Below are 27386 nucleotides of genomic sequence, written 5' to 3'. Positions count from 1 at the left end.
TTATGGGATGGTTTTCATGGAGAAGGAGCCAAGCTTCTGGCGTCTGATTGTCTTCTCTGGACGGATGCAGACTGCCAGGCGCTGTGGGGACAAAGACAATATTTATGTTCATGGTAAAAATGGCATGGAATCTAGCAGCTTTGCTTCTTAAACTTAGAACTTGGTGCAGAGTGGAATATGTACAGAATCTCTAAAAGCATTTACAGTGGGAGCACTGGATAGCACAATGTAAAATGGCGATTGATTGGTAATACAAAATGGAGTTTCAATGGGGAAATAATTTTGGAGAAAATTGGGTGATATAATTAGTTGGCACCCTATGGGCCCAAGTTTCCACATGATTTGCGCCTGATTTTTAGGAGCAACTGGTGGAGAACGGACTATCTTAGAAATCGCAATTCTCCACATTTTTTTTTCTGCAGTTCTAGTCAGGTAGAACAGTTCTACTTTGGAACAGAATTTTTTCTTCAAAAGGGGGCGCGTCCAGCCACTGTCGCCTGATTTGAAAGTTTCCACAGTGAAAACGTACTCCAAACTAAAGTAGAATGGAGCAAGTGAAGATTTTTGTAGAACTGAAAAAACCTGTTCTACACATTAAAAAATCAGGCGCAGGTTACAAATTAGGCGTCCAGAACGAGGTGGGGGGGGGGAGGGAAGTCATTAAATTCTATAATAAATCCTTATTTATACTTATACAAATATTATACAAATAAATCCAACCTGAATAAACATTTATAAGCAAAGAAAAGATTAAATAAACCATCTTCCTACCTGTGTGAAAGTGCTTCAGGCAGGCCTTTCGGGACCGAAGGCTGAACGGGCCGGCCCGAGACTTCGGGCAGGGCCCGTCCCCAGCACCAGATTTACAGGTAGGTGGCGTTGGGTTGGGTCGGGTCGGGGAGGTTCGGTTCTGTTCGGTAGGGAGAGAGAGAGAGGGAGAGGGAGAGAGAGAGAGAGAGGGGGAGAGAGGGAGAGAGGGAGAGAGAGAGAGAGAGAGAGAGAGAGAGGGAGAGGGGGGGAGAGAGAGAGAGGGAGAGAGAGAGAGAGAGAGAGAGAGAGAGAGGGAGGGAGGGAGGGAGGGAGGGGGGAAGGTCAGGTTGGATCCAGTCCGGGAGCGGGAGTCGGGTCGGGTCCAGTGGGAGTCGGGTCGGGTCCAGTGGGAGTCGGGTCGGGTCCAGTGGGGGGGGTGGGGGGGGGTCGGGTCGAGGGGCGGGAGCGCGGGTCGGGTCGGGTCCAGTCGGGGAGGCGGGGAGCGGGAACAGGAGCGCGGGTAGGGTTGTGCAGTTCGGCGCCTGGAGCTACTGCACTTGCGTGCCCACTGTAGCGCGCATGTGCAGAGGTCCTGGCACTGTTTTCAGCGCAGGGACCTGGCTCCGCCCCCCCACAGCTCGTGCTGGCTGCGCCGAGGGCCAGAGGACCTGCAAGTAGGTGGAGAATACCGAGGATTTTTTTTAGGCGCACTTTGTGGCGCGAAAAACGGGCGTCCAGGTCGGGACTGCGCCGTTCTAGGCGCGTGTGGAAACTTGGGCCCAAAGAACTGGGGTTGTCTCCAATCCAGGCTGATGGGGTGATAAATCTCCTGGGGCCGAAATTGCCCCCCCCCCCTCCGCCATCCAAAACCGGGCGCACCTTCCGTTTGTTTTATTTTTTTCTCTGCCCCAACTCATGGGCCCCTTACTGACCGGCGGCCATGCTGCTCCCGCAGGTGGCGGAAAGGGGGTCGCTGCCAGTCGGTAAGGGGTCGGTGCGTGGCTGATGCGGCGGGAAATCGGGCAGAGCGGAAGCCCATACCCGCCGCTTTCGGCCCGGGGGGCAATTTCGGGCGGGTCGGCCCACCGTCTGCCCCTGGTCGGAGAGGCCTCTCCATTCCCGAGGCGGATATGGAAGGGGCTAATTTCGGCCCCCAGTGTCTCTTAAAGGTTCTACATTAAATCAATCTGGATAGTCTCCACCCAGTTCTTAACACACAAAGTCCGCAGCACAAAACTATCTGTAATTTAGCACTAACCTTCCCGTCTGACTCAGACAGACCTCCTGGATGGTCAGTGGAAGAAACTGAAACAGCACACTAGTGCGGTAGGGGGTTCTGATCACAGTTTGAGGTTAAAACACATTGTTGGCTCAGAGTAGAGGGGCCTTTCCCTGACAATTAGCTCACCAAAAGTGTTTTTAACAAGAGGGTGCAGAAGGAGGTTTACTTTGGACATGAACCTAGGATTGCTTGATGTTGACACTGGGTTGAAAAGTATTCCATTCCCCAGAACTCACATCCCTCACCTTCATGAGCACAAAAAATCATTTCAAAATGTCAACTTGCTCTATGTCATCACATCATGCGCCTGTGAACAGATTAAAACAAATTCCAAATATTTTTCCATTAAGAGGCTAGCTTTTGTAAATTACATATGATTACATAGGATATACGGCACAGAAACAGGCCATGCAGCCCAGCCAGCCAGCCGGCGTTTATGCTCCACTTGAGTCTCCTCCTGTCTTTCCTCATCTAAATCCATCAGCATACCCCTCTATTCCCTTCTCCCGCATATGCTTGTCTAGCCTCCCCTTAAATGCATCTATATTATTCGCTCAACCACTCCCTGTGAGTGTACTGCTTATACTACTGGAAAGAGAGAAAAACAGGGAATAGAGAGATATATTTATGTTTGTACTGAGAATCCTTCCTGAACGACATGATGCAGGATACCATCAAGAATGAACAGCGTAGAAGAGACATGAGTAACACGTGAGGCAGTAGTAGATGAAACTAAGGTTTGGTTTTAAAAGGCTGTTGGTTGCCGGATGAAGGGAAGGCTGAAGGAAGTAGAGCTCAACAGTTTTGAGGTCCCGACAAAAAGTGAGGTAGAGTTGAAGACAATGTGATGAGTCTCGATCTCAACAATGTGAGGATGAAGAGTGCATTTTCTGCAGTCTGAGAGGAGCAAGAAATCCAGCTTCGGAGAAGCAATGACCACAGTTACATTGGTATAAAGAGAGCACGGGGAAAGTGTTATTACTTCAAGTGTGAACTTCTTACCTGTTTAAGAGATCCGGGGGTCCATACCAGTTTATACACCATGTATACTGGGATCCATATAAAGGATGAAACTCCCATCAGATATCCTACTGTTATAGTCCAGTCTGGATAATCATAGCCAAATAAACTGAGAGCAGGTTGGTACGCAATTGAGCTCACTGTAATGAACTGCAAAGCAGACAGAAAATGGACACCTTAAGCCCAGATCAAATAAACAATACCATATTTTTTTCTTAAATGAGGGTGGATGCTTAGAGTTTTCCAGTTTTATCCTTTTGTAGGTATTTTTAAGCCACTGCTCTCTCATATGAAGAGTATAATTGGATGTGTTGCGTGGGCTTGACACGAGACTCCCAAAGCAAACGCTCTACTTAGAACTCCTACAAGGCATGCGAGCCCCAGGTGGGCAGAGGAAACGTTTCAAGGACATCCTCAAAGCCTCCTTGATAAAGTGCAACATCCCCACTGACACCTGGGAGTCCCTGGCCCAAGACCACCCTAAGTCGAGGAAGAGTATCTGGGAGGGCACCTCGAGTCTCGTCGCCGAGAGCATGCAGAAAGCAAGCGCAGACAGCGGAAGGAGCGTGCGGCAAACCAGACTCCCCACCCACCCTTTTCTTCAACCACTGTCTGTCCCACCTGTGACAGAGACTGTAATTCCCGTATTGGACTGTACAGTCACATGAGAACTCACTTTTCGAGTGGAAGCAAGTCTTCCTCGATTTCGAGGGACTGCCTATGATGATGATGATAATTGGATGCACTGTTCCTAGACTGGCAACAGTAGCATCCTTGGTTTGAACATCTAGAGGAATGACTCAATGAGGATGGAGTGGATTGCAAAGTAGGGCAGTGGAGACTACAACCCTGTAATTATTTAAGAGACCATTATATAGGCTGATGTCGAACTGTAGGATCTCCTTGGAGCTCAGACGAGCTTAACATCCTTATCCTGGAACTCCCTACCTGACAGCACTGTTGGGGTACCTTCAACACACGGACTGCAAGTTTATGAAGAAGGCTCACCACCGCCTTCTCAAGGACAACTAGGAATGGGCAATAAATTCTGGCCTTGTTAGTGATGCCCATATCCTGAGAATGAATGATAAAAATCTACCTTCTGATGCTGTCTCATTTCCCCTTCAACTGCTTGTCAGCGAAGTGTGGTCTCTGACCATTTCCTTGATTGTCTTCCATTGTGTGTTGCGACTGTGTGAATGTGGGCAGCATAACAATACTGAATGACAAATAAATTAATTAAGCAAATGTGATAGGAAGCACAACAATAGTTATTAACTTGCAAAGATAAACACAAATTCAAACTATGCAATGAAACAGGGTCAGTCAGGATTTTGCCTCCTAAAGATGTTTCTTCATTCACTATGAAGCCTTGCACATGGCTCCAGACCCAGCAACCTCACCCTGCCCACATTACAGGGTTTCTGCCTTTGTATTGAACAGCTCTTTTGGAAACAATCTTATTTTATGAGCAGATTCTTTTCAACATGGATAGAAACTTTAGTCTGTATTACATTGTCCAATATTATCGTACAAATGCTTAATGCATTCCCATCAAATTCCTTTGTCTGCTATTTTAACCTGTTAAAACGGGTGTTATAACTCATTTAAAATAAACATGAAGAACATTCATATAATAATATTTCACAGCAAGATTTCCAGGTTAGAATGTTTTATGAAGAAACTGAGCTTCAGTTTGAAAATGACAAAAAGCTTTAGTACTGTGTCCAGTTCTGGTCACTTAAGGCACAAGAATCATGGAAAAGTATAACACAGAAGGAGATCCTCTTTCGAAGAGCAATCCAATTAGTCCCACTCTTCCGCTCTTTCCCCATATGTCTGCAATTTTTTCTCCTTCCGAGTATTTATTCAATTTCCTTTCAAAGGCTACTATTGAATCCGTAACCACCGCCCTATCAGGCACTGCATTCCAAATCCTAACCACTCGTTGCGTAAAAAGGTTTCTCCTCTGGTTCTTTATACCAATCACCTTAAATCTGTGCCCTCTGGTTATCGACCCTTCAGCCATTGGAAACAGTTTATTTACTCTGTCTAAGAGAGCTACTGAAACCACAAAGGAAGGGCAACAAGATGAATCCCTCGTGCCAGAAGACTGAGTTATGAGGAAAGGCTTGAGAAAATGTGGGGTTTTCCTCCTTGAAAGGAAGAACCTGAGATGGGAGCTCATAGAAGTGTATAAGATAGTTGTAGTCGGTACAGGAAAGGTAAATCATCAACACAACTTCAAATTAAACACAACAGGTCAAGGGCACACTGACAAAAGATACATTTAGGACTAATATTTGTCTTCATAGAGAGTGATCAATGTATAGAATGGACAAGTGGATAGGGTACTAGAGTCAAAAAACAGCTGTGGTGGTATGTGATAGATAAGGGTTTCTATCTGTAATCTTACATTGTTTTAATAACTAGGATTTAAAACGTGGGCTGCTGCTTTGCTAGATACCAAATGAAAGGCAGCAGTCAGTCAGGCTATGAGAAAGGAAAAACTCATTGATCAGAAATCAATTTTGATAAAGGTGCCTTCATCTCGGTGTAAATAGAACTGTGTCAGGTCTCTCATTGAAACACCTGTGAACTCATCCTTGTTAGTGTGGAAGCGAGTCATCCTCGACACGAGGGATTGCCTAATACTACTACTAAATAGAACTGTATACTTTGCAAGGGCTTTAACAGGTGATCGAGCCCCAGACGGTGTGTGTTTAATTGCTCATTAGCATTTCATGTCATTGTTTTTTTGGCGATGTTCCATGAATTGTGATTGATTGACAGCTCTGTGTTCAAAGGGAAAAAGGGTATGTGTGAAGAGTTCATTAGTCAGCAATTCTGTAAGATACAATTCAGGCTCCCTGGAGGCTTGTAACTCATATTCTACCTCTTATTTTGAAAGATGCACTTCAGCTGCAGCCCATTTACGAAAGAATGGGAAGGTTCTGTGGATTTAATCAAAGGAACTGTTGCATGGCCAGAAACTAAAGAAGTGACATTCCAATTTGAAGTTGTATTAACCCCTTGTAGACTAATTCCAATCTGTAAAATATTTATTCTTAGGATGTGGACGTTGCTGGCATCTGGATCAGTTCCTAGGGACTGGAGGGCAGCTAATGTAACACCACTTTTTAAAAAAGGAGGGAGAGAGAAAACAGGTAATTATAGACCGGTTAGCCTGACATCGATAGTAGGGAAAATGTTAGAATCAATTATTAAAGATGAAATAGAAGCGCATTTGGAAAGCAGTGACAGGATCGGTCCAAGTCAGCATAGATTTATGAAAGGGAAATCATGCTTGACAAATCTTCTAGAATTTTTTGAGGATGTAACTAGTAGAGTGGACAAGGGAGAACAAGTGGATGTGGTGTATTTGGACTTTCAAAAGGCTTTTGAGAAGGTCCCACACAAGAGATTGGTGTACAAAATTAAAGCACATGGTATTGGGGGTAAGGTATTGACGTGGATAGAGAACTGGTTGGCAGACAGGAAGCAGAGAGTCGGGATAAATGGGTCCTTTTCAGAATGGCAGGCAGTGACTAGTGGGGTGCTGCAGGGCTCAGTGCTGGGACTCCAGCTATTTACAATATACGTTAATGATTTGGATGAAGGAATTGAGAGTAATATCTCCAAGTTTGCAGATGATACTAAGCTGGGTGGTGGTGTGAGCTGTGAGGAGGATGCTAAGAGGCTGCAGGGTGACTTGGACAGGTTAAGTGAGTGGGCAAATGCATGGCAGATGCAGCATAATGTGGATAAATGTGAGGTTATCCACTTTGGTGGAAAAAACATGAAGGCAGAATATTATCTGAATGGCGGCCGATTAGGAAAAGGGGAGGTGCAACGAGACCTGGGTGTCATGGTACATCAGCCATTGAAGGTTGGCATGCAGGTGCAGCAGGCGGTGAAGAAGGCAAATCGCATGGTGGCCTTCATAGCTAGGGGTTTGAGTATAGAAGCAGAGAGGTCTTGCTGCAGCTGTACAGGGCCTTGGTGAGTCCTCACCTGGAATATTGTGTTCAGTTTTGGTCTCCTAATCTGAGGAAGGACGTTCTTGCTATTCAGGGAGTGCAGCGAAGGTTCAGCAGACTAATTCCCTGGATGACAGGACTGACATATGAGGAGAGACTGGATCTACTGGGCCTGTATTCACTGGAGTTTAGAAGAATGAGAGAAGATCTCATAGAAACATATAAAATTCTGACAGGACTGGACAGGTTAGATGCAGGAAGAATGTTCCCGATGTTGGGGGAGTCCAGAACTAGGGTTCACAGTCCAAGGATAAGGGGTAAGCCAGTTAGGACCGAGATGCGGAGAAACTTCTTCACTCAGAGAGTTGTTAACCTGTGGAATTCCCTCCCGCAGAGAGTTGTTGATGCCAGTTCGTTAGATATATTCAAGAGGGAGTTGGATATGGCCCTTACGGCTAAAGGGATCAGGGGATATGGAGAGAAAGCAGGAAAGGGGTACTGAGGTGAATGATCTTATTGAATGGTGGTGCAGGCTCTAAGGGCCGAATGGGCCTACTCCTGCATCTATTTTCTATGTTTCTATGTATTGACCACCCCTAGTTGCCCCGCGAAGATAGTGGTGAGCTGTCTTCCTGAACAGTTTGTTATAACTGAGTGGCTTGCTTGGACACTTCAGAGGCTAGTGAAGAATCAACCACATTGGAGTGGGACTGGAATCATATACAGGCCAGGCCAGGTAAGGACAGCAGGCTTCCTTCCCTAAAGAACATTAGTGAACCAGTTGGGTCTTTACAATAATCCGATAGCATCATGGTCACTTTTACTGATACCGGGTTTTTTTTCCGGATTTAAAAATACAGAATTCAAATTGCCATGGTAGGATTTGAACTCACTATTTAGTCCAAACTTCTGGAATACTAGTCCTGTAACATAACCACTATGCTACCATATCCATAACATGCTTGTATAATAATGGAGTTGTTTAGTATTTTGCCTATATCTCTTTGCTTCTATTTATTATTTTATCTGTAAATAAATTTGGATCTGTAGTTTAGCTGTATAAAATAAAGTAATCTAACAGTATATTGGCCCCAAGTTTCGACATGATTTGCTCCTGATTTTTAGGAGCAACTGGTGTAGAACGGAGTATCTTAGAAATCGGAATTCTCGCCATTTAGTTTGCTCCAATTCTAGTCAGTTAGAACAGTTTCACTTTGGAACAGAATTTTTTTTTCAAAAGGGGGCGTGTCCGGCCACTTACGCCTGCTTTCAAAGTTTCGGCAGTGAAAACTTACTCCAAACTAACTTAGAATGGAGTAAGTGAAGATTTTTGTACGCTCGAAAAAACCTTGTCTACACTTTAGAAAATCAGGCGTAGGTTACAAATCAGGCGTAGGGAATGGGGGGGGGGGGTTTAAAGGGAAGTTTACAAACATTAAACACTTCAGTTTTACAAATAAAGAGCCATCATCAATAATAAATGATAAAAACATCAATAAATCAACCAATAAATCAATCAAAAAAAATTAATAAGAAATAATTTTTTTTTAAATCAATAAATAAAACATTTTCTACTTACCGACTGCAGCACCGGGAGCCCTCCAACAGCGTGCTGGGATGCCCCCCCCCCCACTCCAGTGTGTCTCTGTCAGTGTCTCTATCTCTCTGTCTGTCTGTGTGTGTGTCTCTCATTCTCTGTCTGTCAGTGTCTGTGTTTCTGACAGCGAGGGGAGGGGGAGGAGGGGGGTAGAGGGAGAGAGGGGGGAGCAGAGGGAGGGAAGGGGGAGGGGGAGGAGGAGGGGGGGGAAAGGAGATGGGGGGGAAAGGAGATGAGGGGGAGAAGGAGATGAGGGGGGGAGGGGGAGGGGGGGAAGGAGATGAGGGGGGGAGGGGGAGGAGATGGGGGAAAGGAGAAGGGGGGAAAGGAGATGGGGGGAAGGAGATGGGGGGGGAAGGAGATGGGGGGGAAGGAGATGGGGGGGCGGAAGGAGATGGGGGGGGAAAGGAGATGGGGGGAGGAAGGGGAGGGAGGCTGAATGGGCCGGGCCCGGCTGGGCCCGAGACTTCGGGCAGGGCCCAAGACTTCGGGCAGGGCCCGTCCCCAACACCAGATTTACAGGTAGGTGGCGTTGGGTCGGGTTGGGAGGAGCGCGGGTCGGGGTGGGGTGGTGGGTGGGAGGTCGGTTCGGTTCGGATCGGGGGGAGGGAGGGAGAGGGGGGCCAGGTCGGGGGGAGGGAGGTCAGGTCAGGGGGGAGGGAGGTCAGGTCAGGGGGAGGTCAGGTCGGGGAGAGGGAGGTCAGGTCGAGTCCAGTCGGAAGAGGAGCGGGGGGAGCGGGAGTCGGGTCGGTGTCGGGATGGGTCCGGTCCGGAGGCGGGGGGGGAAGCGGGAGTCGGGTCGGGTCCAGTCCGGGGGGTCGGTGTCGGGTCCGGTCCGGAGGCTGGGGGCGGGAAGCGGGAGTCGAGTCGGGTCGGGAGGAAGCAGGAGCTGGCCGTGGGAGGAGCCTTATTCACGCAGCCCCAGTGAGGCCATTCGGCCAGGGCTAGGGGCTGCGTGCCTCAGCCCCTCCCACACAGTTTTGGGCGCCTGGAGCTACTGCACATGCGCGCCCACTGTAGCGCGCATGTGCAGAGGTCCCGGCACTGTTTTCAGCGCAGGGACCTAGCTCCGCCCCCTACAGCTCATGCTGTGCTGCGCCGAGGGCCAGAGGACCTGCAGGGAGCTGGAGAATCTGGAAAAAAATTTTAGGCGCACTTTGTGGCGCGAAAAACGGGCGTCCAGGTCGGGACTGCGCCGTTCTAGGCGCGGCTCGAAACTTGGGCCCAATATTTCTGACATTCAAGGTGATAGAAGATGTAGTCAGCACTCTCCATGAAGCAATTTACTGTGATCGGGATTAACTATTAGTACTGTACATTAGCCCAAATATGGCAGAATATGCAGACTTAGGCTGCTTATGGAAACAGTAATCAAGCTGTACAGATGAAGCCTAAACTATAATTGAAGTGTTGGGGTAGAGTGTACTGTGAACCTTTCTGGATGGATGAGTTAGGATGGAAGAATAGGGGCCTGTTCCCCCACCAGATGTGCAGCCTTGACATCCCATCCCAAATCCTCGAGAAGGGTTCTTTGCTATAAAGTGGGTGGGTACCTGTGCTATTTGCAATGTCCCCTGGCAATCTGCCCTGTGAGGGACCAGAAATTTCTGAGTGGCACTTTGCCACTCAGTCACAGAGGGTGAGCCATTCCACCTGAAGAAAGGCAGATTTATTTTAAAAGCAGATATACTTCATGATAACCGCTTTCCAAATGGTAAATCGATCAATTATGGCCCCAGTTCTTGCCAGGACGGCATGCAAGTGTGACTGCAGGATGCAGGTGCACTTTGCATGCAGGCCAAAGGAGTTAGAACCTCCTCTTCAGACAACAGCACAAGGGCAAACTCAAGAAGCGCCTACAACTATTTTGTTGTTGAACATTAATACAAGTGCCCCCTGATTAAAAGGGGGGCACTAAAACCGACAAACTTAAACAAATTACACTTTAGACAGTCAGCTTAAATCAAATTAAAATTTGGTTGCCGGGGGTGATGATGCACTCCATTCCCTACGGCGCCCACCTCTCGCGGAAGGCCACGAGCGTACCGGTGGACACTGTGTGCTCCACCTCCAGGGACACCCTGGCTCGGGTGTAACCGCGCAAGAGAAGCAGGCAGTCGGGCTGAATGACAAGAAGCGTCTACATCCCCATCAGAATTTCTCATGGGGAATAAATGACGGAACCCACCCCCCCCCCGCCCCTCCCCCACAAATATGACTTATGCTTTTGAAGTGCGCTCAACATCCCAGAAATTTTGGGCCTGTTGTTTGTATCTTCCTTATGGAACAATTAACAGTGCGGATGTGCTCTGACCTTAGAGGCGGATCAATACTGTTATGTATCTAAACCTGTAAATACCTTGTTTAACCACCAGAGGGCTCATCCCCTGGAGTCCCAAGGGATCCCACAATCTCTTGGGAGCACCTGTATATAAGGAGGCCTCACAGGCTGGAGAGGCACTCTGAGATCTGTAATAAAGGACTACAGTCACAATTATTTTGAGCTTGCTGTATCTGGTCTGACTCTTTATCCAAGCCATAACAACTGGCAACGAGACACAGATTACAAACCCCAACTCAACAATGCAGTGAACTGTGGATATCCTGGAGAAATTTTCGGAGGGAGATGATTGGGAAACCTTCATGGAGCGACTTGACCAATACTTCGTGGCCAACGAGCTGGAAGGAGAAGGGAACGCTGCCAAATGAAGGGCAATCCTCCTCACCGTTTGCAGGGCACCAACGTATGGCCTCATGAAAAATCTGCTCGCTCCAGAAAAACCCACAGACAAGTCGTACGATGAGTTGTGCACACTGGTTTGGGAGCATCTAAACCCTAAGGAAAGTGTTTTGGTGGCGAGGTATCGGTTCTACACGTGGAAGAGGTCTGAAGACCAGGAAGTGGCGAGCTACGTCGCCGAGCTAAGGCGCCTTGCAGGACATTGCGAATTTGAAGGACACTTGGTGCATATGCTCAGCGACTTCTTTGTACTTGGCATTTGACTGTAGAGACCCCAACCTTGAGCAAAGCCATAGCGATAGCCCAGGCATTTATCTCCACCAGTGACAATATCAAACAAAGTTCCCAGCACACTAGTGCTGCTGCAAGTACTGTGAACAAAATAACGTTATTTTCGAATCGAAATGTACATGGCAGGACTTGCACGCCTGTAACTGCACATCCGCAGATAACTCCGAGTCCACCATCAAGGGTGGTGAATACAAGGCAATTAACACCTTGTTGGCACTGCGGGGGTGATCATCAATTCCATTCATGTCTCTTCAAAGGATACATTTGCAAGGACTGTGGTACAATGGGACACCTCCAACATATGTGCAGGCGAGCTGCAAACCCTGCTAATCCTGCAAACCACCATGTTGCAGAGGAGGACAGATCCACGATGGATCATGACGAACCAGAGCCTCAGACCGAGGAGGCAGAGGTATATGGGGTGCAAACATTTACCACAAAGTGTCCCCCGATAATGCTGAAGGTGGAATTAAATGGACGCCCGGTGTCCATGGAGCTGGACACGGGCGCAAGCCAGTCCATAATGAGTAAAAAGATTTTTGATAAGTTGTGGTACAACAAGGCTTCAGGGCCAGCCCTGACTCCCATTCGTACCAAACTTAGAACGTACACAAAGGAACTGATTTCCGTAATTGGCAGTGCTACCGTAAAGGTCTCCTACGATGGAGCGGTGCGCGATTTACCACTCTGAGTGGTAGCGGGCGATGGCCCCACACTGTTTGGCAAGAGCTGGCTGGGGAAGATACACTGGAACTGGGACGACATCTGAGCGCTTTCGTCCGTTGATGACACCTCATGTGCCCAGGTCCTAAGCAAGTTCCCCTCGCTGTTCGAACCTGGCATCGGGAAGTTCCAAGGAGCAAAAGTGCAGATCCATTTGAGTCCGGGGGCACGACCTATCCAGTACAAGGCTTGGGTGGTACCTTACATAATGAGAAAGAGGGTGGAGATTGAGCTGGACAGGCTGCAACTAGAGGGCATCATTTTGCCGATCGAATTCAATGAGTGGGCCAGTCCGATTGTTCCAGTCCTCAAGGGAGACGGCACCATCAGAATCTGAGGTGATTACAAAGTAACTATCAATTGTTTCTCACTGCAGGATCAATACCCGCTACCAAAAGCAGATGACCTATTTGCAACGCTGGCGGGAGGGAAAAAGTTTACGAAGCTGAACTTAACCTCGGCCTACATGACGCAGGAGCTGGAGGAATCTTTGAAAATCCTCACCTGCATCAACATGCACAAAGGTCTTTTCATTTATAACAGATGCCCATTTAGGATTCGATTGGTCACGGCGATATTCCAGAGGAACATGGAAAGCTTGCTGAAGTCGGTCCCGTGCACCGTGGTCGTCCAGGACAACATCTTGGTTATAGGTCAGGACATCGTCAAACACCTGCAGAACCAGGAGGAGGTTCTTAGTCGGCTTAATCATGTGGGGCTCAGGCTAAAATGCTCGAAGTGCATTTTCCTGGCGCCTGAAGTGGAGTTCCTGGGGAGAAGAATCGCGGCGGACGGCACCAGGCCCACCAATTCGAAGCCGGAGGCAATAAAAAATGCACCGTGACGGAGCTGCGGTCATTTCTAGGACTCCTGAACTATTTTGGTAACTTCTTACCGGGTCTTAGCACAGTGTTAGAACCCCTGCATTCTTTACTGCGTAAAGGAGATGAATGAGTATGGGGTAAAAGCCAAGAAAATGTCTTTGAGAAAGCTAGGAAGCTGTTATGTTCAAACAAATTGATTGTGTTGTATGATCCATGTAAGCGTTTGGTACTGGAATGTGATGTGTCGTTGTGCGGGGTCGGGTGTGTATTGCAACAAGTTAATGAATTTGGGAAATTGCAACCGGTTGCTTATGCATCTAGAAATCTGTCTAAGGCCGAAAGGGCCTACAGTATGATCGATAAAGAAGCGTTAGCGTGTGTTTACGGGGTAAAGAAAATGCATCAAAATCTGTTCGGGCTCAAATTTGAATTGTAAACCGACCATAAGCCGCTTATATCTCTCTTTTCTGAAAATAAGGGGATAAATACGAATGCATCGGCCCGCATCCAGAGATGGACGCTCACGTTGTCCGCATACAACTACGCCATCCGCCACAGGCCAGGCACAGAAAACTGTGCCGACGCTCTCAATAGACCACCATTGTCCACCACCGGGGTGGAGATGACACAGCCTGCAGATTTAGTTATGGTAATGGAAGCATTCGAGAGTGAGCAATCACCTGTTACCACCCGACAGATTAGAACCTGGATGAGCCAGAACTCCTTACTGTCCTTAGTAAAAAACTGTGTGCTCCACGGGAGTTGGTCTAGTGTCCCGTTAGAGATGCAGGAAGAAATAAAGCCGTACCAATGGCGCAGAGATGAAATGAGTATACAGGCAGACTGCCTCCTATGGGGTAATTGGGTAGTTGTGCCAAAAAATGGCAGGACCACTTTTATTAGTGATCTCCACAGTACCCACCCAGGCATTGTAATAATGAAAGCGATAGCCAGATCCCACGTGTGGTGGCCCGGTATCAATGCAGACTTAAGAGTCCTGTGTGCACAAATGTAATACATGTTCCCAATTAAGCAATGCACCCAGGGAGGCACCACTAAGTTTATGGTCTTGGCCCTCCAAACCGTGGTCAAGGGTTCATGTCGACTATGCAGGCCCATTCTTGGGAAAAATGTTTTTAGTGGTTGTAGCTGCATACTCTAAGTGGATTGAATGTGTGATAATGTCGGCAAGCACATCCGCTGCCACCATTGAAAGCCTACAGGCCATGTTTGCCACACACGGCCTGCCTGATGTCCTTGTAAGTGACAATGGGCCGTGCTTTACCAGTGCCAAATTCAAGGAATTCATGACCCGCAATGGGGTCAAACATGTCACATCTGCCCCGTTTAAGCCAGCGTCCAATGGTCAGGCAGAACGAACAGTTCAAACAATCAAGCAGAGCTTGAAAAGGGCAACTGAAGGCTCACTGCAGACTCGCTTATCCCGAGTCTTGCTCAGTTACGCACAAGCCCCCACAAGCAGGGTCCCTCCTGCTGAACTGCTCTTGTTAGTCCACCCTGATCTACACGAACAGGTAGAGAGCAGGCGGCTTCAACACAATACATATCATGATCGCGCAAATGTGTCACACGAAATTGAAGTAAATGATCCTGTATTTGTGCTGAATTATTGACAAGGTCCCAACTGGATTGCTGGCACTGTTTTGGCCAAAGAAGGGGATAGGGTGTTTGTGGTCAAACTTACAAATGGACTCACCTGCAGAAAACTCTTGGACCAAACCAAACTCAGATTTACGGACTATGCAGAACAGCCCACAATAGACTCTACCTTTTTCGACCCTCCAAAACACACACAAGTGGCAATCGACCCAGCGGTTGACCACGAAGCAGAACCCATCACCCGCAGCAGCCCAGCAAGACTCACCACCCCCAGCAGTCCAGCAAAGCCAGCTGCGCAGCAGCCCAGCGAAGGCCCAACAAACGACTCACCATCACCAGCATTTGCACCGAGACGATCAACCAGGGAAAGGAAGGCCCCAGATCGACTCACATTGTAAATAGTAACACTATTGACTTTGGGGGGAGGAGTGTTGTTATGTATGTAAACCTGTAATTACCATGTCTAACCACCAGAGAGCTTATTCCCTGGAGTCCCAAGGGATCCCACAATCCCTTGGGAGCACCTGTATATAAGGAGGCCTCACAGGCTGGAGAGGCACTCTGAGATCTGTAATAAAGGACTATGGTCACACTTACTTTGAGCTTGCAGTGTCTAGTCTGACTCTTTATCCAAGACATAACAGATACAGTATCAGCAATACTGCAGGAGCAATAGTCTTTAGTGGGGAGTGGAGGGATACTTCCTTATGATATACAAACCAACGGGTGGCATTAGGCTTGTTACTCACGGCTAAGAAGGCAGGGCTGAGGCCCGCCCAACAAACTCTCCAAAACAGTCCCGGTGAGAAGCCCAACATTTCCTGGATATCATTGCAGAATCGCTGGACACCTGCACATAAATCAAGGAGAGAAAGTGGGAATTTCTCAGAGCTCGTAAAAATACTGACAATAAAATCTTAAAGATTCTCAGCTCAGTTGGGCAATGGTAATATCTCTTAGTGTGCACTCGAAGTAGTAGTAATACCCTGTGTATATACTTTGCATTTTACCGATAACATGCATGTACCTCAGCTGGGGTTTGGGTTCATCTTCCAATGTAAAATGGCACATGTTATAAGTGAAAATCACATCAATATCACTGCTAAATTCGACAGGCCCATTTTTTAGTCTTTTCAGGTGGCCGCCTAAAACAGACGTTAAGTCCTTGTACATGGTAATTAAGGGCCTAAGACCTGTCCAAGGATCCATGTGCCAGATTACGCTGTCCTAAGCGGGGCCTGCTCCGTTCAGGTTTTGTAGTCATCCATTCAGCCTAGCAAGTGGCCGCTGCCAAAAATATAAGTATAATATTTTTAAAACTTAGTGTCAGTCGTGGCTCAGTAGGTAGCACTCTCGCCTCTGAGTCAGAAGGTTGTAGGTTCAAGTCACACTCCAGAGACCTGAACACAAAAATCTAGGCTGACAATCCCAGTGCAGTGCTGAGGGAGTGCTGCACTACCAGAGGTGCTGTCTTTCGGATGAGACGTTAAACCGAGGCCCTGTTTGCTCTCTTAGGTGGCCATAAAAGATCCCATGGCACTATTTTGAAGAAGAGCAGGGGAGTTATCCCCGGTGTCCTGGCCAATATACATATCCCTTAAACAACATAACAAAAACAGATTATCTGGTCATTATCACATTGCTGATTGTGGGAGCTTGCTGTGCACAAATTGGCTGCCGCGTTTCCAAGATTACAACAGTGACTACACTTCAAAAAGTACCTAATTATCTGTAAAGCGCTTTGCGACGTCCGGTGGTCATGAAAGGCACTATATAAATGCAAGTATTTTTTAATGTGGAGCCAGGTGTGCTCCTCCTGGCTCCACAGTACTCCTGATGGCTGCTGTCCCTGCTGTCCTCCCTCCCTACCTGGGACTTACGCAAAGGCCGAAATTGAAGTTTCCTGTTGCTTGGCCCGAATATTTAGATGAGGCCCGAGGAACAATTTCTAGCGGCCTTTTTTGCTTAATTTCCTACGTTTATTTAACCTAACATAGGAATTGATGTGATGGTGGATCTCTTACCATAAAACCAAGACACCGCTATGGATTCTAATAATACCACAGCAATAAGGCTGGTGCCAGATCCAAATTCTTCCATCAGTTTGACCACGTATACACCTCCCTGAAAAATTCAATTGCATTTCAAATCAGACCAGAGTTATAACTAAAAAAAAAATAATAGGGGAAGCGAGAGATACAATTCGTTAATACACTGTTTTTTGTAACTCTGAGACAAAGCCTTGAATACAGCACAAACTGATGGGATGAAGGTCTTATTTTTGCTGGGTATAAATGCCCTATGTAGAAAAGTTTCCATCTGTATCAACCCAGTTGATCATTGGCACAATTATAATTGTGCGTCATTCTGCACAAATTGTCTATTCCACTCAAAAAGCCCGCAGGGACGAGTGATGTGGGAAACTAAAAATGGCACACTGACATAGAAAGAGTTGGGGTTGAGGCGCTTTGTTACACAGAGTAGCGGTAACTTTGACTCAGATGAGGCCTGAGGCTGTGCCTGATTTGAGAGTGTTGAATCGGTGGGGTAGAATTCCCTTGGTGTGGCCGTAGGGTGACCAGCTGGCAAAACGCAACCGCCAGTCGTCCGCAAGCTAGAGGCCCGGTCCATTTTCAGGGCTAGGCCTCACGAGCATACTGAGGGAGTGATGCATTGTTGGCAATGGCTGCATTTTGGATGGTATGTAATACCAAGGTCTTCTCTCTTTTTCCAGGTGGAAGTAAATGATCCCACAGCACTATTTGAAGCAGAGCAGGGGAATCCTCCTGGTTTGCTGGCCAATATTTATCGCTCAACCAGCACCACCCGAATAAATTAAACGGTCATTTATCACATCGCTGTTTGTGGGATCTTGCTGTCCACAAATTGGCTGGCCATGTTTGCATACATAACAGTGACTACACTTGAAAAGTAATTCATTGGCTGTGAAAGGTCTTTGGAACATCCTGAGGATGTGCTAAGGCCTTACAACAAGTTTGTTGTCCTGTCATCCCTCCAAAAACACACACATGCACACTCTCTCTTTTCATACACCAGGTAAGTTCTACAATTCAACGACTAACATTGGGTGTTCTTTGATATTGCAGACAATCTGAAATTAAATAAATAGGAAATCACCATAAGGTATTTTTTGAGGATTGTACTTACATAAGTAAGAGTGCTGAGAGAGCCCATAAAGCATACAATGACCAGTCCCAAAACAAACAGCGACCTCTTTTTAACAAACAGATGAGGATACTCATCTATCACTGCTGTGATGATAGACTCCAGGCCTCCGTACTGTTGACAAGAATAGCACAATGTATTATCCTGTGTCTCATTCCAAAAAAATCAAATGTCTGTTGCTCCCCCTCCATACGGAAGAAGGTCACAGAAACAAAGCAACATTTTCGTCGACCCTACAGGTTTTCAATAGTTTACAGGAATATTATTTTGAACTAGGACAGAAACAAGAAAATGGGAAAACTACTGAATCAACAAGATTGGAATGTCACCTTGTTTTATACCTGGTTGCAGAATCTAAAGTGAGGACTGTTTATGAAGTCTGGGGTGCCTGAACACTGCCTTGCACATGGCTGGCATAAAAAAATGGCCTTGAACACTGCTGGATTATTGTTAAAAACCCAACTGGTTTCCTCACTCCACTCACTGCCACCTCTACTTGCGCTGGCCTACATGTGACTCCAGTCCAACACTATGTGGTTGACTCTTAATATCTTCAGAATAACTAATTATGGACAATAATGACTGCCTTGCCTTTGTTGCCCAAAATAAATATATATATATAAAGTCACCTAGTAGTCTGGACTGATTATAGAACATGGAGTGGATAGATTTTCTTTTGTTCCCTATTCTCCTCCTGCCCTGGAGTTTGACTCTCGAATGTATTTGCTTCATGGGTTCTTTGCTTAAGAATTCATAGCAACATATTGCTACTAAGAAATAGTTGATTTATTAGCAAAAGGTTTAACAATCCCACTGCACATCTACACATTACTAGTTCATCCACCAGGCTCACCACCATCTGCCCCGTCATGGATCCCCCGAACCCAACTGGCTGGGGTTTTATTGAGTCTTGTGGCCATCACGTGACTGGCTAAGCTATTCCCAACTCAACAGCTCTACAACTATTTTGTTATACCTGTAGATCAATTTTAAATTTAAATCAAGTGCTCCCTGATTAAAGGTGTGTGTGTGTGTGGGGGGGGGGGTCACACTCCAGAAACTTTCATTCAAGTGCCCCCTTGTTTTTTATTGTTTTTTTGTTTTTTTCTTTGAGGGCACCAATAACAAATTAACAATTCAACATAATGGGAACCTTTATTAAATCAAATCAAATTAAAATTCTGTTCCCTGTTGAAATGATGAACTCCAGTCCCTCCGGCGCCCACCTCTCGCGGAAGGCCGCGAGCATACTGGTGAACACCGTGTGTTCCATCTCCAGGGACACCCTGGCTCGGATGTAACCACGGAAGAGAGGCAGGCAGGCGGGCTGAACGACCCCCTCGACCGCCTGCTGCCTGGACCGGCTGATGGCACCCTTGGCCATGCCCAGGAGCAGTCCTACGAGGAGGCCTTCTGACCTGCCTGCTCCCCTCTGCACAGGGTGCCCAAAGATCAGGAGCGTGGGACTGAAGTGCAACCAGAACTTGAAGATGGAAGAAGGGCTGCAACCTCGCACACTCAGTAAAAACATGGAACAAGGACTCTTCCAGACCATAGAAATTGCAGGCGGTCTGGGAGCCCGTGAACCGACTTAAAAACTTATTGCATGGGACTGCTCCGTGCAAAACTTTCCGGCCAAGTCCCCAATAAATAGAGGGAGGACTCCCGCGTAGAGAGCACTCCATTGAGGACCCTCGCCTCCTCCAGACGGCAAGATGGTGCGCCATGGTATGTCCAGGCAGCAGACGAGGATGGCAACGTGGAGAGTGTGCAAGAGCAGCCTGTACAGGAATCCTCCCTGGGCAGAACTGAAAGACACGGAGGGGATTTGCCAGAGGAGGCTCAAGTTGTGAGGTGCCGGCTCCCGAGGGAGGTTTTGGAGCTTGGCGCCGATGAGGATTTCCATCCAGACGGGGGTCAGTTAAGACGCGATCGCCCCACGTGCTTGAGCATCCTCGACACACCTAACGGAGTCAGGGCCCAGTGCTGTTTTTAGCGATTCGATGGCATTGGCCACGCCCGGACGTTCAACAGCTCTACAACTATTTTTAGTTGTATCAGTAATCAACTGCCCCCTGATTAAAGTGGGGGTCACACTCCAAAAACTTCTCAAGTGTCCCCTTGTTTTTTTGGGGGGAAGAGCTTTTGAGGGCACTAGAAACACAAATTATACAAGTGTCCCCTGGATAAAATGGGGGGGGGGCACTAAAACAGTCAGCTTAAACAACTTAAACTTTAGACATTAAGATCAAATTAAAATTTGGTTGCCGGGGGTGATGATGCACTCCAGTTCCTCCGGCGCCCACCTCTCGTGGAAGGCCGCGAGCATGCCGGTGGGCACCACGAGCTCCATCTCCAGGGACACCCTGGCTCGGATGTAACCACGGAAGAGAGGCAGGCAGTGAGGCTGAACGACCCCCTCGACCGCCTGCTGCCTGGACCGGCTGATGGCACCCTTGGCCATGCCCAGGAGCAGTCCTACGAGGAGGCCTTCTGACCTGCCCTGCTCCCCTCTGCACAGGGTGCCCAAAGATCAGGAGCGTGGGACTGAAGTGCAACCAGAACTTGAAGATGGAAGAAGGGCTGCAACCTCGCACACTTAGTAAAAACATGGAACAAGGACTCTTCCAGACCATAGAAATTGCAGGCGGTCTGGGAGCCCGTGAACCGACTTAAAAACTTATTGCATGGGACTGCTCCGTGCAAAACTTTCCGGCCAAGTCCCCAATAAATAGAGGGAGGACTCCCGCGTAGAGAGCACTCCATTGAGGACCCTCGCCTCCTCCAGACGGCAAGATGGTGCGCCATGGTATGTCCAGGCAGCAGACGAGGATGGCAACGTGGAGAGTGTGCAAGAGCAGCCTGTACAGGAATCCTCCCTGGGCAGAACTGAAAGACACGGAGGGGATTTGCCAGAGGAGGCTCAAGTTGTGAGGTGCCGGCTCCCGAGGGAGGTTTTGGAGCTTGGCGCCGATGAGGATTTCCATCCAGACGGGGGTCAGTTAAGACGCGATCGCCCCACGTGCTTGAGCATCCTCGACACACCTAACGGAGTCAGGGCCCAGTGCTGTTTTTAGCGATTCGATGGCATTGGCCACGCCCGGACGTTCAACAGCTCTACAACTATTTTTAGTTGTATCAGTAATCAACTGCCCCCTGATTAAAGTGGGGGTCACACTCCAAAAACTTCTCAAGTGTCCCCTTGTTTTTTTGGGGGGAAGAGCTTTTGAGGGCACTAGAAACACAAATTATACAAGTGTCCCCTGGATAAAATGGGGGGGGGGCACTAAAACAGTCAGCTTAAACAACTTAAACTTTAGACATTAAGATCAAATTAAAATTTGGTTGCCGGGGGTGATGATGCACTCCAGTTCCTCCGGCGCCCACCTCTCGTGGAAGGCCGCGAGCATGCCGGTGGGCACCACGAGCTCCATCTCCAGGGACACCCTGGCTCGGATGTAACCACGGAAGAGAGGCAGGCAGTGAGGCTGAACGACCCCCTCGACCGCCTGCTGCCTGGACCGGCTGATGGCACCCTTGGCCATGCCCAGGAGCAGTCCTACGAGGAGGCCTTCTGACCTGCCCTGCTCCCCTCTGCACAGGGTGCCCAAAGATCAGGAGCGTGGGACTGAAGTGCAACCAGAACTTGAAGATGGAAGAAGGGCTGCAACCTCGCACACTCAGTAAAAACATGGAACAAGGACTCTTCCAGACCATAGAAATTGCAGGCGGTCTGGGAGCCCGTGAACCGACTTAAAAACTTATTGCATGGGACTGCTCCGTGCAAAACTTTCCGGCCAAGTCCCCAATAAATAGAGGGAGGACTCCCGCGTAGAGAGCACTCCATTGAGGACCCTCGCCTCCTCCAGACGGCAAGATGGTGCGCCATGGTATGTCCAGGCAGCAGACGAGGATGGCAACGTGGAGAGTGTGCAAGAGCAGCCTGTACAGGAATCCTCCCTGGGCAGAACTGAAAGACACGGAGGGGATTTGCCAGAGGAGGCTCAAGTTGTGAGGTGCCGGCTCCCGAGGGAGGTTTTGGAGCTTGGCGCCGATGAGGATTTCCATCCAGACGGGGGTCAGTTAAGACGCGATCGCCCCACGTGCTTGAGCATCCTCGACACACCTAACGGAGTCAGGGCCCAGTGCTGTTTTTAGCGATTCGATGGCATTGGCCACGCCCGGACGTTCAACAGCTCTACAACTATTTTTAGTTGTATCAGTAATCAACTGCCCCCTGATTAAAGTGGGGGTCACACTCCAAAAACTTCTCAAGTGTCCCCTTGTTTTTTTGGGGGGAAGAGCTTTTGAGGGCACTAGAAACACAAATTATACAAGTGTCCCCTGGATAAAATGGGGGGGGGGCACTAAAACAGTCAGCTTAAACAACTTAAACTTTAGACATTAAGATCAAATTAAAATTTGGTTGCCGGGGGTGATGATGCACTCCAGTTCCTCCGGCGCCCACCTCTCGTGGAAGGCCGCGAGCATGCCGGTGGGCACCACGAGCTCCATCTCCAGGGACACCCTGGCTCGGATGTAACCACGGAAGAGAGGCAGGCAGTGAGGCTGAACGACCCCCTCGACCGCCTGCTGCCTGGACCGGCTGATGGCACCCTTGGCCATGCCCAGGAGCAGTCCTACGAGGAGGCCTTCTGACCTGCCCTGCTCCCCTCTGCACAGGGTGCCCAAAGATCAGGAGCGTGGGACTGAAGTGCAACCAGAACTTGAAGATGGAAGAAGGGCTGCAACCTCGCACACTCAGTAAAAACATGGAACAAGGACTCTTCCAGACCATAGAAATTGCAGGCGGTCTGGGAGCCCGTGAACCGACTTAAAAACTTATTGCATGGGACTGCTCCGTGCAAAACTTTCCGGCCAAGTCCCCAATAAATAGAGGGAGGACTCCCGCGTAGAGAGCACTCCATTGAGGATCCTCGCCTCCTCCAGACGGCAAGATGGTGCGCCATGGTATGTCCAGGCAGCAGACGAGGATGGCAACGTGGAGAGTGTGCAAGAGCAGCCTGTACAGGAATCCTCCCTGGGCAGAACTGAAAGACACGGAGGGGATTTGCCAGAGGAGGCTCAAGTTGTGAGGTGCCGGCTCCCGAGGGAGGTTTTGGAGCTTGGCGCCGATGAGGATTTCCATCCAGACGGGGGTCAGTTGAGACGCGATCGCCCCACGTGCTTGAGCATCCTCGACACACCTAACGGAGTCAGGGCCCAGTGCTGTTTTTAGCAATTCGATGGCATTGGCCACGCCCGGACATTCAACAGCTCTACAACTATTTTTAGTTGTATCAGTAATCAACTGCCCCCTGATTAAAGGGAGGGTCCAAAAACTTCTCAAGTGTCCCCTTGTTTTTTTTGGGGGAAGAGCTTTTGAGGGCACTAGAAATACAAGTGCCCCCTGGATAAAATGGGGGGGGGCACTAAAACAGTCAGCTTAAACAAATTAAACTTTAGACATTAAGAGCAAATTAAAATTTGGTTGCCGGGGGTGATGATGCACTCCAGTTCCTCCGGCGCCCACCTCTCGTGGAAGGCCGCGAGCATGCCGGTGGGCACCGCGAGCTCCATCTCCAGGGACACACTGGCTCGGATGTAACTGTGGAAGAGAGGCAGGCAGTGAGGCTGAACGACCCCCTCGACCGCCTGCTGCCTGGACCGGCTGATGGCCCCCTTGGCCATGCTCAGGAGCAGTCCTACGAGGAGGCCTTCTGACCTGCCTGCTCCCCTCTGCACAGGGTGCCCAAAGATCAGGAGTGTGGGACTGAAGTGCAACCAGAATTTGAGGAGCAGGCCCTTCAAATATTGGGAAGAGGGGCTGCAACCTTGCACATTCAATAAAAACATGGAACACAGACTCCTCTAGACCGCAGAAATTACAGGCGACCTGGGAGCCCGTGAACCAACTTAAAAACTTCTTGTACAGGACTGCTCCGTGCAACACCCTCCAGGCCAAGTCCCCAATAAATAGAGGGAGGACTCCTGCATAGCGAGCACTCCATTGGTGACCTCCACCTCCTCTGGCAAGATGGTGCGCCATGACGTGTCCAGGCGGCAGACGAGGATGGCAACATGGAGAGTGTGCAGGAGCAACCCGTACAGGAAACCCTTCTGTGCAGAACTGAAAGGCAGGGAGGGGATTTCCCCGAGGCGGCTCAAGTTGTGAGGCGCTGGCTCCCGAGGGAGGTTTTGGGGCTTGGCACCGATGAGGTAATCCGTCCGGACATATGTCAGTTCGGACGGGATCTTCCCACGTGCTTGAGCCTCCTCGGCACACCTAACGGAGTCAGGGTCCAGTGCTGTTTTTAGCGACTCGATGGCATTGGCCGCGCGCCGGACGTACAACTCTTTTAGAGGAGACAAAATAAAACATTTAAATCAAGTACCCCCCAATCTGGGGGGCCACTCCAAACATTTTCCAATGCCCTTTTTTGTTTTTTTTTGTATTTTTGTAGTTTTTTTTTGTGTTTTTTTTCTGGGCATTAAAATCGTATATTTTACAAGTGCCCCCTATAAAAGGGGAGGGGGACACTAAAAACCCGGCAATTAAAACAAATTAAACCTTAAAACATATAAAGTCAAATTAAAATTTGGTTGCCGGGGTGACAATGCACTCCAGTCCCTCTGGCGTCCACCTCTCGCGGAAGGCCGCGAGCAAACCGGTGGACACCGCGTGCTCCATCTCTAAGGACACCCTGGCCCGGATGTAGGCGCGGAAAAGAGGCAGGCAGTCAAGCTGAACGACCCCCTCGACCGCCTGCTGCCTGGACCGGCTGATGGCACCCTTGGCCGTGCCCAGGAGCAGTCCTACGAGGAGGCCCTCGGACCTACCCGCTCCCCTCCGCACAGGGTGCCCAAAGATCAGGAGTGTGGGACTGAAGTGCAGCCAGAAATTGAGGAGCAGCCCCTTTAAATAATGAAACAGGGGCTGCAACCTCGCACACTCCATAGAAACGTGGAACACGGACTCCTCCAGACCGCAGAAATTGCAGGCGGCCTGGGAGCCCGTGAACCGGCTTAAAAATTTGTTGCACGGGACTGCTCCGTGCACCACCCTCCAGGCCAAGTCCCCGATAAATAGTGGGAGGACTCCCGCGTAGAGTGCACTCCATCGGGGACCCCCGCCTCCTCCGGACGGCAAGGTGTTGCGCCATGGCGTGTCCGGACGGCAGACGAGGATGGCAAGGTGGAGAGTGTGCAGGAGCAGCCCGTGTAGGAAACCCCTCCGCGCAGAACTGAAAGGCACGGAGGGGATTTCCCCGAGGCGGCTCAAGTTGTGAGGCGCCGGCTCCCGAGGGAGGTTTTGGGGCTTGGCGCCGATGAGGTAATCCGTCCGGACGGGGGTCAGTTCGGACGGGATCTCCCCACGTGCTTGAGCCTCCTCGGCACACCTAACGGAGTCAGGGCCCAGAGCTGTTTTTAGCGACTCGATGGTATTGGCCGCGCGCCGGACATATAAACCTGTTAGCATACACACAGGTGCGTACATTACAGACTCCTTGCTGTTTCCTGCACACTGGTTACATTCTCCCAGGTGGTTGTTCTTCATGCCGAGTTAGTGTGTCAGCAGACTACCTGATTATAGACAACACCATAGCTGAGCCTGATTGTGCCCTGACTTGACTTCTACACTTATATAAGAACATAAGAAATAGGAGCAGGAATAGGCCAAATGGCCCTTCGAGCCTGCTCCATCATTCAATAAGATCATGACTGATCTGATCCTGGACTCAGCTCCACTTCCCTGCCCGCTTCCCATAACCCCTTATCGTTTAAGAAACTGTCTTTTTCTGTCTTAAATTTATTTAATGTCCCAGCTTCCACAGCTCTCTGAGGCAGCGAATTCCACAGATTTACAAACCTCAGAGAAGAAATTTCTCCTCATCTCAGTTTTAAATGGTGGCCCCTTATTCTAAGATCATGCCCTCTAGTTTTAGTCTCCCTCAGCAGTGGAAACATCCTCTCTGCATCCACCTTGTCAAGCCCCCTCATAATCTTATACGTTTCAATAAGATCACCTCCCATTCTTCTGAATTCCAATGAGTAGAGGCTCAACCTACTCAACCTTTCCTCATAAGTCAACCCCCTCATCCCCGGAATCAATCTAGTGAACCTTCTCTGAACTGCCTCCAAAGCAAGTATATCCTTTTGTAAATATGGAAACCAAAACTGCACACAGTATTCCAGGTGTGGCCTCACCAATACCCTGTATAGCTGTAGCAAGACTTCCTTGCTTTTATACTCCATCCTCTTTGCAATAAAGGCCAAGATTCCATTGCATTGGGAGAGGCCCTGTGAGGGTGCCTCAGTCAAGGGGGTGGGTTACTGGGCACTAGCAGCTGTTACAATCCTGCTGGTGCCATTAAAGATGCGCCAATTTTTGAGCCCCCACAATAGCCTCCATTCAAAATGCCCGATGTGCTGATGTCATGCATTTTCCAGTAAGGATCTCTGGGTGGCAACCGCTCTACATGCTCTGGGAGCGCTGAATGCTGACTCTTGGTGACAATAATACATTTGCCAACACAGATATTTCTTATGGTTAGCCTTTATTACAACAAGCACAGATCTCACGAAAAACTCCATCTGAAATATTACTTCTTCAATTGGAATCTATTTTCTTCCAATTGTGACACTCTAACTGTAGAAGCTTCCTTTCCAATTAGCTTTACTAAAGATTTTACTTACTGTACTATCCAAGCCCAGAGTTATCAGCATTGAAAAGAAGAGCACTGCCCAGAAGGGGGAAGCATCCATGTTAGCGATGGCCTCAGGATAGGTTATAAACAGGAGATTGGAACCTGCACACCCAAAAAAACATGCAGACCTATTATTTTTGTATAAAGATACAAAACATGTACAGCAGGTTAGTAAAGTCGGAGGTCCCAAGGTCCTGTACTGAGTGAAGGTGTTATTATTTTCTCAAATAAAAAAGCGAAATACTGCAGATGCTGGAAATCTGAAGTAAAACAGCAAATGCTGGAAATACCCAGCGGGTCAGGCAGCATCTGTGGAGAGAGAAACAGAGTTAATGTTTCAGGTCGTTGACCCTTTGTCAGAACTGGATAAAGTTAGAGATGTAACAGGGTATTAAGCAAGTAGGAGCAGGGAAAGGGGGGCGGCGTGGGTGAGGAAAAAACAAAAGGGAAGGTCTGTTATAGGGTGGAAGACAGGAGAGATTAGAGAGACGAAAGGGATGATGGTGCAAGGCAAAAGGAGATGGTAATGGGGCAAGTTAAGAAACAAAAGATGAGTCGAGATAGGGTGTAAATGGAGATGGCAGATTCATCAACAGCTACCGTGAGGAAAATAAAAAAATAGGAAAAAAATAGATAAATAAATAAATTAAATTGTTGAACTCGAT

The 27386-nt window shown here is 48.6% G+C and overlaps 1 protein-coding gene across 1 annotated transcript in view; it reads right to left on the bottom strand.

Moving 5' to 3' along the window:
* The window catches only part of slc6a4b (solute carrier family 6 member 4b), a 65917-nt gene continuing 38531 nt past the window's right edge, over positions 1 to 27386 (bottom strand). The window contains exons 8-13 of the mRNA XM_070888341.1: positions 26711 to 26823; positions 17996 to 18127; positions 16852 to 16951; positions 15577 to 15677; positions 3035 to 3202; positions 1 to 81 (exon numbers count right to left, since the gene is read on the bottom strand). Of these exons, the coding sequence (XP_070744442.1) occupies positions 1 to 81; positions 3035 to 3202; positions 15577 to 15677; positions 16852 to 16951; positions 17996 to 18127; positions 26711 to 26823 (695 nt within the window). The remainder of the gene's footprint in view (positions 82 to 3034; positions 3203 to 15576; positions 15678 to 16851; positions 16952 to 17995; positions 18128 to 26710; positions 26824 to 27386) is intronic.

Source organism: Pristiophorus japonicus, chromosome 8 (genome assembly GCF_044704955.1).
Source record: "Pristiophorus japonicus isolate sPriJap1 chromosome 8, sPriJap1.hap1, whole genome shotgun sequence".
Taxonomy (NCBI): Eukaryota; Metazoa; Chordata; class Chondrichthyes; family Pristiophoridae; genus Pristiophorus; species Pristiophorus japonicus.
Note: the sequence above shows the minus strand (reverse complement) of the source record. Positions and strands in the feature narration are given on the sequence as shown.